We start from the raw sequence: 16,348 nt of genomic DNA, 5'->3' as shown, positions 1-16,348 counted from the left end.
GGCGCGACTTCAAGGGCCCCTGAGCCGGCTGCTGCCTTTGATCCGGCCGCCGCTGGCGCCTAAAAACAACATCCTCGTCTGCCTATTAGGCGCGCTGAGGGATCGTGACAGATTGTTTATCCCCGCAATTAGCGATGCGGCCCTTCTCCCGCCGCCCGGCTGGCCGGCCCCCGGCCCGCGCTGGGCCTCGCTGCGCCGCTGCCAGAGACAGCCCTGAGACCCCTCTGCGTCGCGCGGCTGCACTCTCGAGGTTCGAGCCCCTGCTCTGTCCTAAAGCAGGGGTTCTTCGCTGGCGGACTCCAAGTGGGCCCAGAGCCCCTGAAGTTGTTTTTACTGATGCGTATTTTTCTACGGAGGAAGCTCTTAGTTATATCGAGTTCTCAAAGTGATCTGAGAGTCGAACAGTTGAGAAGGGAGACGACGGTGGAACAAAGCAAGCCCGGGTCAGAAAGTCACATTGCTCGCTTTTGACACGATGACCGAAAAAGCCAAGGGCCCTCGGTTTCCTCTCCCCCTATACCCCCAATGCAGAGTGAGATTCCCGTTGGGCTGTAGGGTGCTGTACCAGGGACAGATACATTTAAAATGTAGGCAATGGAAGTTCGCTGTCCGAGCTGGGCTGCTCGCAGGGGTTCGGCCTACAGCCTTGCTGAGCACCATTTCGGTCAGCCCTAAAATGGGCCGTACGGTCTCCTATCCTTGCACCCTCAGGCGTACCTCCCGGACCTCAGTTTCGCTGCCGGGTAGAAGGATTCTCTCTTCCTCCTGCCCGCCCCCCCCCCCACCCCAGGGGTACGGTGAGTTTAAGATAGGCCGCGTGGGTGCACCCGGCCTCCAGCTGGGCCCGAAGCGCAAGCTAGAGGCCCCAAACCCTGCCCCATGCTTGTGTTGCAGTCTCCGGTGAGTAAGAAACCTGGAGACGTAAATATCACAGATGCAAGAATTCCTGAACCTGCCCCAAGGCCTGCACATATCTCCGGAGCCTGCGGACAGATGTGAAGCTGCCGATCACCCTGGCGTCCGCAGCCCGACCCCTCCCGCCAGACCCCGGACGCCGTCAGGGTAATAAAGTTCCCGCTCTAGCAATTCATTTTCCTTAATCTGGACGCCCCTAATCTACAGCTTTTATTGGGCCCAGTTAAAAGGCGAGGGAATTCGCTGTCCCTCCGCGCTCGGATAATTACCCCTAAATGGCCGCGGCAGCCCCTTGTGTTTCCTGGAGATTAGAACCCCGCAGTCATCAATGGCCAGTCCCGGTGAGCCGCCAATCACCGCCGCTGGCTCCCCGGGAGCCGCCGGCCTGGGCCCCGGGATAAGAAGCCATAAAGAGGAGGCGCAGAAAACTGCCGAGCCCCGACCCGACTTTGCATAGATCTTAAGTCTCCCCACACTTTCAGCTCCCTTTTCTCCATTTTTTTTTTAAGCAGGAAAAAAAAAAATCACGTTTCCTCCGAAACTGGCAAAATAGAAGTTCCCAAGCCCAGCTACCAAGGATCCATCCCGGGAACAGTCCTCTTTTCCTCCCTGCCCCCCTCCCACAAATGTGCCTCCCCACCCTTGTACCATCCTGGACCCAGAGACAGGGATGTGTTTTTGTTTCCGCGGACGCGTTGAGGTCACGTTAAGGCCAGACCAGTGTTTTGTTGACGTTTCTGCTGGTTTTATTTCAATAAGTTCTATATCAAAAGGACCCGGCGGCTCCTTCCCCCAGCTGGTTGCCGGTATAGGTGTTGTAATCCTCCCGGGGAAGTTCACAGCGGGGAAAAGGACACATCCTGAATGAAAATCGATTACCGACCCCGGATAATATTATATATTCTTATCCTTAGCATCCACAGCGCCACAGGAGCGTTGCTTCTGTACGCAAACTTCAGCCCAGCGCTTAGAAAGAGACAAAGGCCTTTACTCGGACGTAAAGTTTGCAAGATTGAACAGGGGAAGAAAATAAAGGTGTTTTTTAAAAAAAGGAAATTAACACTCAGTCTTTCTACTACAGTAAATAACCATGAGGATTTTTTAAACTATAAAAGAAATACTCATAAAATGATTCGTCTCAAATGATCATGTAGAGAAGAGGGGAGGCAGGTAGAGGAGGGGGACAGAGAAACAGACCCAGCAGCTGACTGAAGAGGAAGGTCAAGAAGCCTTGGTAGACGGAACCAGGGAAAGAGTAGAGAAAAAAGGGAGGCGTGGGAGAGAGGGGTGGGCAGAAGAGAAGTCCCCCAGGAACACAGAAAAATAGAGACCGACGGGGACCCGGAAAGAGACAGGCGGCCCAGGCAGCAGTGCGGAAGAAAGTTTCTCCCGCGCCCCCTCCCCTGCTCTGCCCTCCCGGGGCCGGGCCCTGTCCCGCGCGCCCCGCGGCCCAGTGCGCCTCGGGGCCAGTCAGCCGGAGCGCTGCCCAATGGCTTGCGCCGGGCCCGCCCCCTCGCGTGCTGATTGGCCGCCGCCGCGCCGGCCTCGCCTTATTAGCAAGTTCTCTGGGGAGCTGCGGCCCGACCCGGAGCCGGCGAGTGCGCCCGGGAACTCGGCCTGCGCGGCGGCGCCAGCGAAAAACCAGGCCCCGAGCGCCGGAGCTGGCCTTCTGGGGAGGGGCGGGAAGCGCGCGCGCGAGGGCCCGCCCGGCCAGGGCCCCGGGCGCTCGCAAAGGCCGGCCGCGCTCCCAGCCCGCCCGAAGCCCATGCCCGGCGGCTGGCCCGTGCTGCGGCTGGAGGGGGGGCCCGGCTCTGCATGGCCCCGGCTGCTGACATGACTTCTTTGCCACTCGGTGTCAAAGTGGAGGACTCCGCCTTCGGCAAGCCGGCGGGGGGAGGTGGGGGCCAGGCTCCCAGCGCCACCGCGGCCACGGCGGCCGCCATGGGCGCAGACGAGGAGGGGGCCAAGCCCAAAGTGTCCCCTTCACTCCTGCCATTCAGCGTGGAGGCGCTTATGGCCGACCACAGGAAGCCCGGGGCCAAGGAGAGCGCCCTGGTGGCCTCTGAGGGCGCCCAGGCGGCGGGCGGCTCTGCACAGCCTCTGGGCGCCCGGCCGGGGTCTCTGGGAGCCCCAGACGCGCCGTCTTCGCCGCGGCCGCTGGGCCATTTCTCGGTGGGAGGACTCCTCAAGCTGCCAGAAGATGCTCTGGTCAAAGCCGAGAGCCCCGAGAAGCCCGAGAGGACCCCGTGGATGCAGAACCCCCGCTTCTCCCCGCCCCCGGCCAGTAAGTAGCCAGAACCCAGGCGGCGGGGGAGGGGGCTGGGCGGGGATGCCGGACCCGAGGGCGCCAGGCCGAGCGCCGGCGCCTGCTTGTCTCCAGCGGCTGCGTACCTGCAGCTGGGTACCTGGAGCCGGTGCTGCAGATCGGTTGGGGGGGAGGCCCGGGTTTACTCCTCTCCCCACTCCCATCAGCTAAAGGGGTGGAGGCCGGGCTGAAACCCAACTCTCGGTCCACTTTCGCGTGCTCCTCGCCTTGGCCAGGGGACGCTGCGGGTGGGAGTTAACTTGTAGGACAAGATGTCTGGGTACCCTCTCCTCCAGCTGCCATCAGAGGACCCAGGAGTCCCCACTTCCCTATCTGCCCTCAAGCCCTGATACTTCGCCGTTATCCCTACGGGTGGCTCCAAGTGGTGCGGACATCCTCCCTGCGCGCAGAGTTTCACTTTCTCGTAGTAGAAGACTGCCCTCACCCCCCGCATTGAAGTATCTCTTTGCCCAGAAGTTCTTAACCTCTTGCAAAATTCCCCCTTCCCCCTTCTAGTTTCAGGCAGATACTTCCTACTCCTGGTGGATGGGTCATTTAGTGGGAGGGGGCGCTCAGGTTCCAGTGGAGGGGGCGGGGCACCAAGTCATTTAGTGGGAGGCGCCCCCTCGATGGCGGTGGGAAGCTCCCAAACCTCGCAGACTGGGCCATTGAAGCGGACTCCAGCCGTCATAGGCGCGTTCGGGGTCGTTCCAAGGCCTTATGGCCCCCCGGCTTCTCTGCCTAGCAAACACGCTCGGAGATATTTCAGGAGCACGGGAAATTCCCAAGTTTTCCTCGTTTCCTCCGATTATTTTGCGCGGCATAATAGCAACCCGAATTCAATGGCGTGATGCTGAGGAATGATTTTTATCTGGGGATTAAAAGTCTTTGAAAGGCCAGCCCCTCCCTGGGCCTAATGGCTGGAGAAGGTGGCCCAGGGCTGTGCTGTCGCTACCGAAGGGAGTGACGTTTTCCTCGGCGCCCGCCCCTCCGGCGGCCGGGCGGAAAGCGAGTCGGGGGCCAACTGCTTCCCGGACTCTCAACGGCCTGGAGCAGGGAAGAAGGGGGGATGTTAACACGAGGTTTCGTTTGACTCATATCCTGGTGGTCTGTGAGCCCAAAGGATCATTTAAAAAAAAAAAAAAAAGCCAACGAAAAAAATGCATGCTTAGGCAAAACCCGCATGGTGAAATATTCTCGACTTGAATTCATTTTTCCCGAGGGAAGCTGCTGGGTAGGGAAAGCAGCCTTTCCAGGACTTGGGAATTCGATTAGGGCCTCCGCCCAGACCCCAAAGTCGTTGTGATCCCCATTGTCCTGGAAATAATTTGTTCTACATTTTATCTGGCCCCGGCTGCCCGATGTGGCGGGGGTTGACTGGCGCAGAGGACTCAGTCTCGGACCTGCGGGAGCCCTCTGTCGGGGTGCTCGCTCACCGCCCATCCTTGAGGTATATTTTGAAGCCATAAGAAATAGGTTGGCATCTTTGATCTCTTCAAATGGAGACCCAGGTCGAGGAGAAGTGATTGCAGTCCCCCTCCCACCCTCTCCCATTTGTGTGTGACCAGAGGGCCAAGGCGCTGGGGGTGGGAGAGACCCAGGAGACAATTGAGACAATCAGAAGCCCCCCACCCCCATTGGCACTTTATGTATTTGAGATATGGCCATGGTGCCACCTCCCCATCGCCTGACAGCCGGCTTTGCTCCGCCTCTGGGTCCCCTGGGACTGCCCTTAGAACCCTGTAGGAACATGCTGTTCCAAGGGAAAGAGTGGAATTTGGAGATCTGGGTTGGATGCCACGAAGCGGCCTACCCTAGCGCCAACACTTGGTGGGCACGGATAAATGTTTGGCCAATTCATGAAACTAGATGAGATCTTGGGTTGGGTGCAGGGCCTTTGCGCGTGTTTCATCAACCTTATGAACAGCTACCGTTCCGACACGGGCGTCGGTGGGAGGAGGCCCGCCCGGAAGGCCCTCCTGAGCAGCCACCTACCACGAAGGCATCGCACCTCTTCCCAGTTAAGTGCGGGCCTTGAAGCTGCGCTTGTTTCCCCTGGAATCTTTGTTTCCTCGTTTGCAAGAAGTAGACAGGAACGTCTACCCCGTGGGGCGTGGCAACTGGAAAAAACCTTTTCCAAGGGTCTCTCCCAGTGCCTGGCACCGAGGTGCTCCACGAAAATGAATAGTTGGTATTGCTATTGACTACGGTTACTACTTCGTGGGCAGATGACTCTCCCGCGCCGCTATCTTAACCCCCTGCCTTTTTCTCGGTCCCCTAGGGCGGCTGAGCCCCCCGGCCTGCACCCTGCGCAAGCACAAAACCAACCGCAAGCCGCGGACGCCCTTCACCACCGCGCAGCTGCTGGCGCTGGAGCGCAAGTTCCGCCAGAAGCAGTACCTGTCCATCGCCGAGCGCGCCGAGTTCTCCAGCTCGCTCAGCCTCACCGAGACGCAGGTGAAGATCTGGTTCCAGAACCGCCGCGCCAAGGCCAAGAGACTGCAGGAGGCAGAGCTGGAAAAGCTGAAGATGGCCGCCAAGCCCATGCTGCCCCCGGCTGCCTTTGGCCTCTCCTTCCCGCTCGGCGGCCCCGCGGCGGTAGCGGCCGCAGCCGGCGCCTCGCTCTACGGGGCTTCGGGCCCCTTCCAGCGCGCCGCACTGCCGGTGGCGCCCGTGGGACTCTACACAGCCCATGTGGGCTACAGCATGTACCACCTGACATAGAGGATCCCAGGGTCCCCTCCCTGTGGTACCAGCCAATTCCTCCAGCCCCGTCTCCTGCCAGCCGCAGGAGCCATCCCCCAACGAGCTCCCTTGTTCGGCACCGCCCGGCTCCTTCCCCTTTAACCCCCAAGCTGCTCCGGTTTATCTTCGGCTGCTCCCTGCGTTCACTCTCCAATGTCTGATCCCCTTCCCCAAAGTGGCTGGAAGGGGCCCTTAACACTCTTCTAGAATCTAGATCTACCCTTTGTGTTACAGATGGAGAAACTGGGGTTAGAGAGGTGTAGACTTCCCAGCGGTCCCCCGCAGAGTTAGCGGTTGGACCGGCACTAGGCGGCTGTGTCCTGTCCTGACACCAGGCAGGAGGAGCACAGAGAAACTCACGATTGAAGATTTTGGAAAATAAGAACAGTTGGAGAAAAAGAAAAGAGCAAGCCAGGGGAGATGGAAACCCCGGTCCTTCCATCGGAAAACTTCAGAGACCTTCAACTGCAAAACGTCTGCTTTTGGTGGGGGAGGGGGTTACACAGATGCGTTGCCAAGGTAGGTTGAAGGGACCTCTCTCACCAGTACCAGAAAAAACTGTAAAATAAAATTTAAAACTCCTGTTTCTATTTAACAGTACATTTGTGTGACTCTCACGAATCCCTTTGGAAGGGGTTGTGTGTAATATACTGTATATTTGAAATTTTATTATCATTTATATTATAGCTATATTTGTTAAATAAATTAATTTTAAGCTACAAGAAACGATCTCTTTATTGATTTAGGCTTTTATTTGAACTTCTTGCCTTCTGTTCACATATACAATTGCTTTTCAGCATGATAGTAGTTTTACACTAGCACCTTTCAAAGGTGACAACAGGATATTCAGGGATGGGGGGAGGTGCCTTTTTGAACATGCAGGACAGATCTGCGTTAGCAAAGTCAAGTGGAGAATTGAAGCAATTACCTAGGATAATTAGGCTCAATTTTCCAATTCACTTTAAGCTGAAATCGACACTTGCCCAGGCGACCCATAACCGACTCTTTCTTTTTTCTTCCCTTTTAACCTGTCTATGAAAACAAAGCGAATCACCCAAATGGTTTGATGACTGCAGACAGCTAATCCAGACAATTCCCACCCCCGCAAACCTGTTTTTCCCACAGGAGGCCAGGTGGGGGGTGGAGGCCATTGCTTTGCTTCTCCAAATCCCCTCGCTGGTGTAGACCCGGTTTGTGGATCTAATTTTGAGCTGCCAGAATGGGAACGCCTTCACACCCCCTATTAGGACCCCTAAAAACAAAACACTTTATTGAAAACCCAAGGCCACAGTACACTTCCCACCTTGCCGTGTCCTTTGCATGAGCCCCTGCCTCCAAACGCTCACAAACTTGGTTTTTCTTTTACAAAGTAGGTTAAATTCAGGCTTCCAGGAGAATATATTTGAACGAGCGCCAAGTTTAGCCTTCTGGGGGGAATTCTGCAAGGATGTTAATGGCAGAAAACGACCTCATAGTAAACAGAGCCTACTATGTTCCAGGCATCGCTCTGTTCCCTTTCGAGTTGGGGGCCCTGGCATAATTCTCTCCAGATCTGCGTGCCCTCCCTCCCCCAGCCCTGCCTCAGTTCCGCATTGGCCCGCACTTCCAAACTCCACGCTGGACAGCCCCAGGAAACTTTTGCTGCGAGCCCTTAAACCTGAAAGCCAGCAGGCCAAGGGTTATTAGAACTCCAGGGACCTGGCGTTGGACTTGGGAAGGGTGGACGTCTCCACAGCTAGAGGCCCGTGGTGCAGGGTGGAAACCGAGTCTGGGACACATGGAGCTGTTTCTAGCCCCAGGGGCCGGAGCTCTGCCTAGGAATTCCAAGAGAGCGCAGGGCTGCGCGCATGCACTCCGGGCGGGCTCTGAGCTGGCGCCGAGCAAGTTCCACGGTACCCTGGGTCTCGGATCCTCCAATCTCGATAGCTCCGGCAAACGTTCCCTCCCGGAGGCTGGGGCTGAAGTCCCAACATGTCACAATTCCCCTTCCTTAAGAAAAGAAAGCAAGCTTGCTGTGAAGCGCAGTTCCGCGGCTCCAGATTTCTGGGCTCCTAGAAGCGCGGTCAGAACCCGAATCTGGGCTTCTTCGTCCCCAAGAGAGAGGAGTTAGATCTAAAAAGGTCTCAGACTCACGTAGTCCTTGACTACGCTTGAGGGCTGAGGTACATCGCTACTTCTTGCAGACGCAGAAAGGACTTGTTTCCTCTTTATACACTAAGCAACCTGACAGTGACGGAGCGCAGGACACTGGCTCCTACAAATTTTTCGGGTTCCTTTCCGGAACACCCCTGGTGATTCTCCTGTCCTGGGGATAGTATTGAACTTGAAGCCAGACAAACCAACGTGATTCATCCCAGCCCTGCCGCTTACTGACTGCCTGACTTTGGGGAGAGATGATTCTCCATTTCTCTGTTGCTCAGTATTCTTGTCTGCGAAATGGGCCTGGGAATCCTCTCCTGGTCCCAGGATTTTGGGGGAAGTGTCAACGAATCCCCGCGAGAGAGGGCGCCCAGGGAATACGGGTGGATCTGATTTTTCTCAGTTCACGGGTGCGTCCGCCGCACTGGAGTCTTTTACTCTAGTGCGGGTAGGGGAATGGTGGGGCAGGATCAGGTGTCTCCTCTGGCTCGGACTCCCGGGCCTCCTGGCTCCTCGAAGTTTGGCAATTTAGGGTCGAGGCAAACTTAGAGCAACATAATTGCAGTAATGAGCAACGGCTCGCGCTCTGCAGACGCGCCGCGGCTCCAGAGAGGCGGTAGCTGCAGGCGAGTCGGGCGCGCCCCCTTCCCCCACGCAGCACCTCTGAGCGGTGGAGGAGGTCGCCGCCCCGGGACCCCCGCGCGCGCCCGCCTCCGCGCGCGCCTCCGCCTGCGTTGCCGGCTTGGGTCCGGGTTTCCTTCTACTCCCGTGCCCCTTAATTTTCCCATTTTTGTTTCTTTTCGTCTAGCTCTTTTTTTCCCCGCTTTTGTTTTCGAATTCCCTTTCTCAATACAGCATGTACACAGAAGGTGCCCAATAAATGTTTGCTAGATCGGAGCGGCGCACCGCTGTGGGGTGAAGACCCTGGGCCAGATTCAGCCAGGTCTGCTGGGAATTGGCGGCGGGAATCCGGGCACCGCTTCTCTCTCAGCTCAGTCCTCCGAACTCTGTTGCTTGTTTATCAAGCGAGGGCAGAGTGGGTAGGGGGTTCCCAGGCCTGGTCCTTTACGGATCAGTTTCCTCCTTTGGCAGGAAACACCGGATCATTCACTCCGAGTCACCACCTATGGCGCCCAGAGGAATTCCCGGCCAAGCCGGCTCCCCCGCGCCTCCCAAGAACCTCATGGGATTTTTTTTTTTTTTTTTTAAACAAGAGGGTGTATGGTGGTCCAGAGACATTACGTGATTTCCCAAGGTCACACAGCCCATAAGGGGGAAAGCAGGGATTCGAACACAGATTACAAGCCGGGTTCCACGCTTTCCACCACTGCCCAGGCCTCTCTCGTTGAGGGTCACCTAGTGCCTGAACGACCCTTTGGTTTTAGAAAAGGTCCACGGAGTGCGCGTATCGCTGGAAAACCGGCGTCTGGGAGCTCAGCCCTAGCTCCACGAATTTAACTCCTTTGTGCTCCGACCACTACCAAGCCCCGTCTCTTGGGGAACAAAAGCGGCATCTCACTTGCCCTGCGAGCTGTCTGTGAAGGCATTTTCGTTTTGTTGGGGAGGAGGCAAAGGCTTAATTTGCAAACTCAGCTTCTGACTACGCAGGCTGGACCGAAAAGGCCCCAGGTCCGTGGCGTGGAAGCCCGGGAAGGAGAGATTACTTCGCAGCAGGAGCCCTGGGGCGCTCTCGCTCCGCGCAGGTCCGCGGGGGCCGGGGCGGTCGCGGATCTGCGAGGCTGGGGTGGGGCCGGAGAACTCGCGCCAAGAGCGCCTTGTGTTAGGGTTCGTTTCTCCGCTCGTTGACCCCGGGGTTGAAGGCCCAGGTCGTGCAGGAAGCCCAGTGGAGACAGTTACTCAGGAGGCGGGGGACCTCGAGTGCGAATCCTACGGGCCGTGAGGCTGGCGGGGTCCTGTACCGAATGATGCCCCCCTTAGTGACCCGCGGCCCGGAGGTGAGCCCGGCCTGCGCCTCGCCTGGAGCCCTCGGGGGCGCAGTGGGAAACAGCGAGGAGAGGCTGCGGCCGCCTTTCAACTTGGCGGCTGGCGCCGGCCTGGCCGGGCCCCCGGGGCCGTGCGGCCTCCCCGGCTCCGTCCCCGCCCTCCCAGCAGCTCGCACCGCGGCACGGCCGGGACACTCCCCCAGCCCCGACTCCGGCCGCTCTTGGGAAACACCTTCACTAACCCCCTACCAACGACCACCAAGTGTCCATTCTCCAGAGCACCCGGAGTCCCCACTCCAGGCTCTCGGATTTCCTTTCGCTCCACTCAGCAGCTTCCACTGCGGCCTCGCGCCGCACCCCTGTTCCAGGCCTAGGAGGACCCTCTCATCACACAGGCCTGCCCCCTGCACAGCGCCCTCCCGCGGCCCCGCAGGCCTACAGCCCCTGCTCTTCGCGGCACAGGAGCAGGACGCTGGAGCAGGCTCCCTCCGAGACAGAGCTATTATGCTCGCGCGTCCTCGTCGTCCTCGTCCTCATCGTCGCATACATAACACACCAACATACCCTGCAACACACATCTGACCCACACACATCTAACACAACAATGCAACACATATTCAACCCAGACATGCCCCCAACACACTCACACCCAACCAGCGTGAGCTAGAGTACACACAGACACACACACACACCCAGCACACACCACCAACCAGACACACCCAGCACATACGCACATAGCCAACAAATTCACACACGCAGACAACACCTCTCAAACAAATGCAATGCGACACACATACCCGTACAACCCACAGACACCCAACCACACAAAATCATCATACGCTGCACACACAAAGCTAACATGCACACGCCAACACACACCCCAAACCCACAATCAACACGCACAACCCAATAAACACACAGCTCCAGCTTATGGGGGCAAACATACAACGTGAAGGCACCACCTTCAACGTCCCTATTGAAGTTCTGCTTCCCAGAACCTGGTGACACTGGGAGACGCACATAATATTGGTGACAGAGACCCAGAGATAGACGTTGAATGGGGTGATCAATCCCGAGAAATTATGGACATCCAGCCGCAGCAAGACACTCCAGGCAGAGGCCTCCCAAAGCCATTTGAAGCCACTGGACTGGGCTGATGAGCTTGACACGGGAGCAGGGCACCCAGTGCAGAACGCAGTGGGTGCCTGGCGGGAGATTCTCTGTGTGGAGGACCTGAGAAGTTCGTGCTTGTGCGTGGAGTGAATCTTAGGACGCAGCGCTTTTACTTGGAGGCTGCTTAGAATTGCCTGAGGGAACGCTGGGAGCTCCCTTACAAGAACCCTGTGCTGACCAGCTTTCCTTTCTCCTCCCAGGGCTCCTCCTCTGGGACCACCCCCCCCTCCACTTCCACCCCCGTCTGCACCCCGCCTTCTCCTGCCTCTGCAGTCTTAGAATGCCTTCCTGGGAATCAGATCCCATGCCTGCTCTTGCTGGGCTCAACTCAGGCCCAAGATCTGGAAATGTCCGTCCAGTCACCCAGCACTCCCCCCCTCCACTGCACCCGGCGCCCCTACTGAGAAGGCAGTGTTTTGAGAAGCAGCTAGCTACCCCACGGTTAGGACAGTGATGGATCGCCAGCCTGGAGTCAGACCATCTGGTCTTATGAATCCTGGTTTTGGCACTTACTAGCTGTGTGACCTTGAGCAAGTTACTTAACCTCTCTGAGTCTCACTTTCCCCATATATAAAGTGTAGAATCATGGTAACAATCTCTTCCTATTATTATGGGTATAAAACGAAATGCTCTGTGAGATGCTTGGCATTTTCATCATTAAACATCGGTTGTGAGTACTTAAAAGGGAGGAATTTCAAAGGCGTGTGTGTGTGTGTGTGTGTGTGTGTGTGTGTGTCCCCTACCGGGGACTCCAAAAGACAATCAGGCAGACACCTCAAACAGGAGGGCTGCAATCAGATTCTGCCTGTCTGGGTGGTGATCTCTAGCAAGTCGCCGCGCCTCTCCGGGGCTTTGGAATCTGTCCCTAACGCCTGGCTCATAAGGGCCTAGAGCACCGCGACAGGGGTGCAGCAGAGACAGGTTTTTAGGGATGGTTAATGCGAATTCAAAGCCTGTTCTTACGTTGGGGACTGACTGGGGGCCCACGGAGGGGACGCGCGTGACCTGAGACTCTGCGTCGGGTGGAGTTGCAGCCCCACGTGGCGGCCTTTGCTGCCCATTTTACAGGCGAGGAGACTGGCTCCAGGCGGCGCGGCACGGGAGCTGGATCGGAGCAGCTCGGGGAACCGTAGGGGCTGCCTCCTAACCCACCCGTGGAAAGCGGGTTTTGACCGACACGCAGGGCTGCGGTGTGTCTGCGAGTCTCCGCGAGCGACGCTTCTGGCTGTGTGCGCGCGCGCGGGTGGGCGTCGGAGGCTGCGTTTGCCGTGTTGCTAAGCATCCCTTCGGGTCGGGCGCGGTCGCCGCCGCGTGGTCCCGACGACCTCAGAGTCTCACCTGCACCGGGCATATTCCCTGTCTCCCCCTCCCGCGACCTTCTGGCAGTCCTTGCAGAACCCTGCCCTTTGTCTCCGCTCAGATGAGCTGCCCTGAGGGTAGGCTGGACTCTGGGGCTTTGGGATGTTATTTTTAAAAGATACCCCGTTTTCCCTGTGATGACGCCCTTCAACCCCCCAGTGGCAGCTGGGGCTCCTCCGCCGAAGAAACAGCTCCAGTCAGGGCCACATCAACTGGAAGCGAATGTTTAAGGCAAGCGGTCTGGTTTCCCAGTACAGGAGACCTGTCCCTGCTATAATGTGACAGCCCCTGACGTGTGCTGAGCCCTTGCCTGCTGCAGGACCACTCCAAGTGGTCCCTGGGGATTATGCCAGTAAATCCACACTACCAGGCGTGCAGGCACCATTGCATCCCCACTTCACAGATGAGGGAGCAGAGGCATAGGGAGATGAATGACTCAAGCAAGGTCACACAGCTGGTGAGAGCTGGATCAGAGCTTCTGACCCAGGCAGCCTTTGCTGAGCCCTGTCACTTAGCCTTTCTGAGCCTCCGTTTCCTGGTCTGAGGAATGGAATCACTCCCAGGCTAGTGCAGGGAAGCTGGGGCTGACCCCACTTGGAACATGCCCTGAGAACTACGGGGCGGGGGAAATGGCCACGTGCTCGCTCTTTGCTGGTGGCTCCCCCGCAGCCCTCCAGCCGCCCCTCCAGCCAGCCATTGGGAGGAAGGCAGAAGGTTCTGATCCTCAGAGGGCAGCAGCAGGGGTGGGGCCGTCCGGATGGCGGATGGCGGATGGCGGATGGCGGATGGCGCACTGGGGAGTGGTCTGAGGCTGGAGGGATGGGTGGGGCTGAAGCAGAGGTGTGCTCTTGTCCTTGGAGGGTGCCCAAAGGAAGGAAGACTACGGCCACTGTGGACTCAAAATTAAAAGAGATTCCTCCTTTAATCCTCTCTTGATGACTCAGGCACCATCATTAACTCACGTTAGCATTGAGGAAATCAAGGCGCAGAGTGGGTGAGTGACTTGCCAAAGGTCACACAGGTGTTTAAGACCAGGTCTGTGTCCACCGATCATGGCTGCTGTCTCCAGAGGTGTGAATGCAGAAATTCATCCACATGCCCATGAGGGGACCTGGAAGCATATACTGCAGGCAACAGCACTTGCCAGAATCCCCCTCCAACCACAGTCAAGGTTGAACAGGTCGCGTTGCTCTGGGTGCCTCAGGCACCCCTGAACCCAGGTGGGAGTAGAGAAACTGGTCTGGATGACGTCTTACAGATGTGCCATTGTCACCAATGGAGTCATGTACTCATTTACAGATGAGAAAACTGAGGCTTGAAGGGATAGTGGGATTTGGCCAAGGTCATGCAGAAAGTCTGGGTAGAGCCCACATCCCTGTTTTTAGTCCAGTCTTCTTTCATTAATTCATTCAACAGCAATGGAACAAGACCCACACACTAACAAATAAATATGAATTTCAGGTAGAGATGAGTGCTTGCAAGGGAAAAAATAACAGGATGAGGACAGGGAGCACAGCAGAGGAAGTCAGAGTGGACCCCTCTTGGGAGGAGCAGTGTGTGGGGTGAGGAGGAACGCGGAGTTCCCAAGAGCCAAGAGAAGGCTCTCCCATGGAGAGGCACCAGCAAGGGCAAACCTCCAAGGCAGGAACAGCCAGCGAGGCTGGAACTGGGCCCCTGGAGAGTTTAGAACAGGAGCCCCACAGGGTCGGCTTCGGCTTCGGTTTTCAGAAGCTCTGCGCGGCTTTAAGGAGGAGAGTGGGGGGGGGGCGGAGTAGGAGACATCTCCGCCCCAGTTACAGGAGCAGGGATCGTGGCCTGGACTAGAGAGAAGCTTTTTCCTTGACCTCTTCTCTTCTGTGACCCGCCCCCCTTCCCACACCACCAAAGGTGTGAGGGTAAGCTGAGAAGCCTGGGGGCTTCGCAGGGTGAAGCAGCCCCTGGGCCCCAAAGATGTTTTTTTTCTCTTGGATTCCAGACCCTGTGCCTTGGCTCCCAGCTCCGGTCCTGGAGTCCCCTGGAGTCCCCGGAAGTCTGCTGCGCCAGCCCCCTGGGGCCAGCTGAGCCTCCGCTGTGGAGCGGAGTTTGGGTGGGCTTCAATTCTTGCCCCAAGTACATCTGTCGATCTCCTCTTCTCCTGAGAGCTCTCTGAAGGCACGCTATGGTTTGACAGATTTAAAAAAATTTTTTATGTCAGCGCCTAGTATGGCCTCGGCCTCGGGAGGGGAAGCAGGTTCTCATCTCCTAAATGAGCGATTACTCTGAGCCAGCCTCTGTGCCAGGCGTCCAACACACATACTCTCACTTGATTCACAGCATGGCCTTTAAAGGAAACATTCTCTTTATTCCCTTTTACAGACGAGTCAGCTGCCGTCCAGAGTGTCAAGTGACGTGCCCAATGTCACCCAGCAGCTTCTGGGTGAACCCTCAGGAACCTGGACTCCTGACCGGGATCCCCAGTTTTCCCGCCTGTTCAGGGGTCTCCCGGGAGAGATTCAAGAGATAGGGAACCGCGCGGTGACTCCGGCAGGACACAAGGAGGCGCCGCGGGAACCTTCCCAAGCGCTTCTGCTTCTCCTGAAACTCCCTTGAGAGGCTGGGCCTTCGGGAGCAGAGATCTAAGGCTCCTCCCCCTGGAAAATCGGCTGCCCTGGGCTGGGGTTGGGGGCAGCGGATCTGCGTGTTTCCAGTCAGGAAATTCCCGGCCCAGTAACCGCTACCAGGTTTGCGGGGAGGGCTTGGGGCAGGTGTGCCCGGAGCCCCACCGTGTAAGGAGTTGCCCCTGCGCCGTGACCTCGACTTCTAGGAGGTGGACCCTGGGTCTGACTCCTGGAGGTCCCCTCACAGCAGGGCAGGGGAGGGAGGAGGTGGAGATAGGACGTGAGGACCCCTCAAAGGGGGTCTTCTCACTTTTTTTTCTTCTCGCTCTTCTTTGCCCCTCCAACTAACTTTCCTTTTCTTCTCTTTTATGTTATATCCAATATGATTATACACTTTCTTTTTTTTTTTAATTTATTTATTTGTCAGGGAGAGAGAGCACATGCAGGGGGTGTGGCAGGCAGAGGGAGAAGGGGACCCCCGCCGCCCCCCCCAGCAAGGATCCCCATGAGGGACTGGAACCCAGGACTCTGGGATCATGACCTGAGCCGAAGAAGGCAGACACTTAATTGACTGAGCCCCCTAGGTGTTCCGGATTAATATACTCTTTTATGTTAAAAAGTTGTAAAGTGTCCAGTAGAGGTGTCCGAGTGTCCTGGGACACTCGCTCATTTAAAGAATTATCACTGTGCCAGGCTGGCTGAGTGAGAGGTACTGGGGACAATGCTGTGACAAGACAAAGTGTCTGTCCCTGAGCAGCTCAGGATGAGACTGGACATCTCGGGACCGGGAATGAAAGGGAAGACAAGGCTCCAGGCCAGGCCATGCATGATCAGAGGGTGGGACTGGGGGGAGGTGCTTCCTGTGCAGGGACAGAGGGGACATTCGATTGAATAAAGGACTTCGAGGCCAAGGGACCAGCAAGCGCAAAGGCCCCCAGTCACTGACCTGGGCAGAATGATGACCCGTGACCATCCTTCAGCTGTGGAAAGTCACCGGCATGATTTCTCTTGATCAAGAACATCTCTGCTTTTAAACTGATTCGCGAATCGAGTCTTCTCTGATCTCTGATTCTAGCAGCCAGCAGGGGCAGGTGCTCACTGCCCATTTTTCAAATGAGGGAACTGTGGCCTGGTGGGGTGTCCTGGTCACTCAGGGGGTGAGGGGGTAAATC

General features: G+C 57.1%; 1 protein-coding gene across 1 annotated transcript; it reads left to right on the top strand.

The window, feature by feature from the left end:
* Positions 1-2,508: 2,508 nt before the first annotated feature.
* On the top strand, positions 2,509-6,682 carry MSX1 (msh homeobox 1). Its single transcript, XM_026514388.4, has 2 exons — positions 2,509-3,199; positions 5,502-6,682. Exons 1-2 carry the CDS (start codon positions 2,731-2,733, stop codon positions 5,942-5,944), a joined length of 912 nt encoding a protein of 303 aa, XP_026370173.1. The 5' UTR covers positions 2,509-2,730; the 3' UTR covers positions 5,945-6,682.
* The last annotated feature ends 9,666 nt before the right edge of the window (positions 6,683-16,348 follow it).

The sequence above is a fragment of the Ursus arctos genome, unplaced genomic scaffold, assembly GCF_023065955.2.
Source record: "Ursus arctos isolate Adak ecotype North America unplaced genomic scaffold, UrsArc2.0 scaffold_9, whole genome shotgun sequence".
In the NCBI taxonomy this organism is placed as follows: Eukaryota; Metazoa; Chordata; class Mammalia; order Carnivora; family Ursidae; genus Ursus; species Ursus arctos.
Note: the sequence above shows the minus strand (reverse complement) of the source record. Positions and strands in the feature narration are given on the sequence as shown.

What these genes read in the sequence shown, in the direction of transcription:
- MSX1 (XM_026514388.4), top strand. Translation starts at nt 2,731, where the DNA reads ATGGCCCCGGCTGCTGACATGACTTCTTTGCCACTCGGTGTCAAAGTG. An exon ending in CTTCTCCCCGCCCCCGGCCA is followed by an intron (nt 3,200 to 5,501) that starts GTAAGTAGCCAG and finishes TCGGTCCCCTAG; the next exon opens with GGCGGCTGAGCCCCCCGGCC.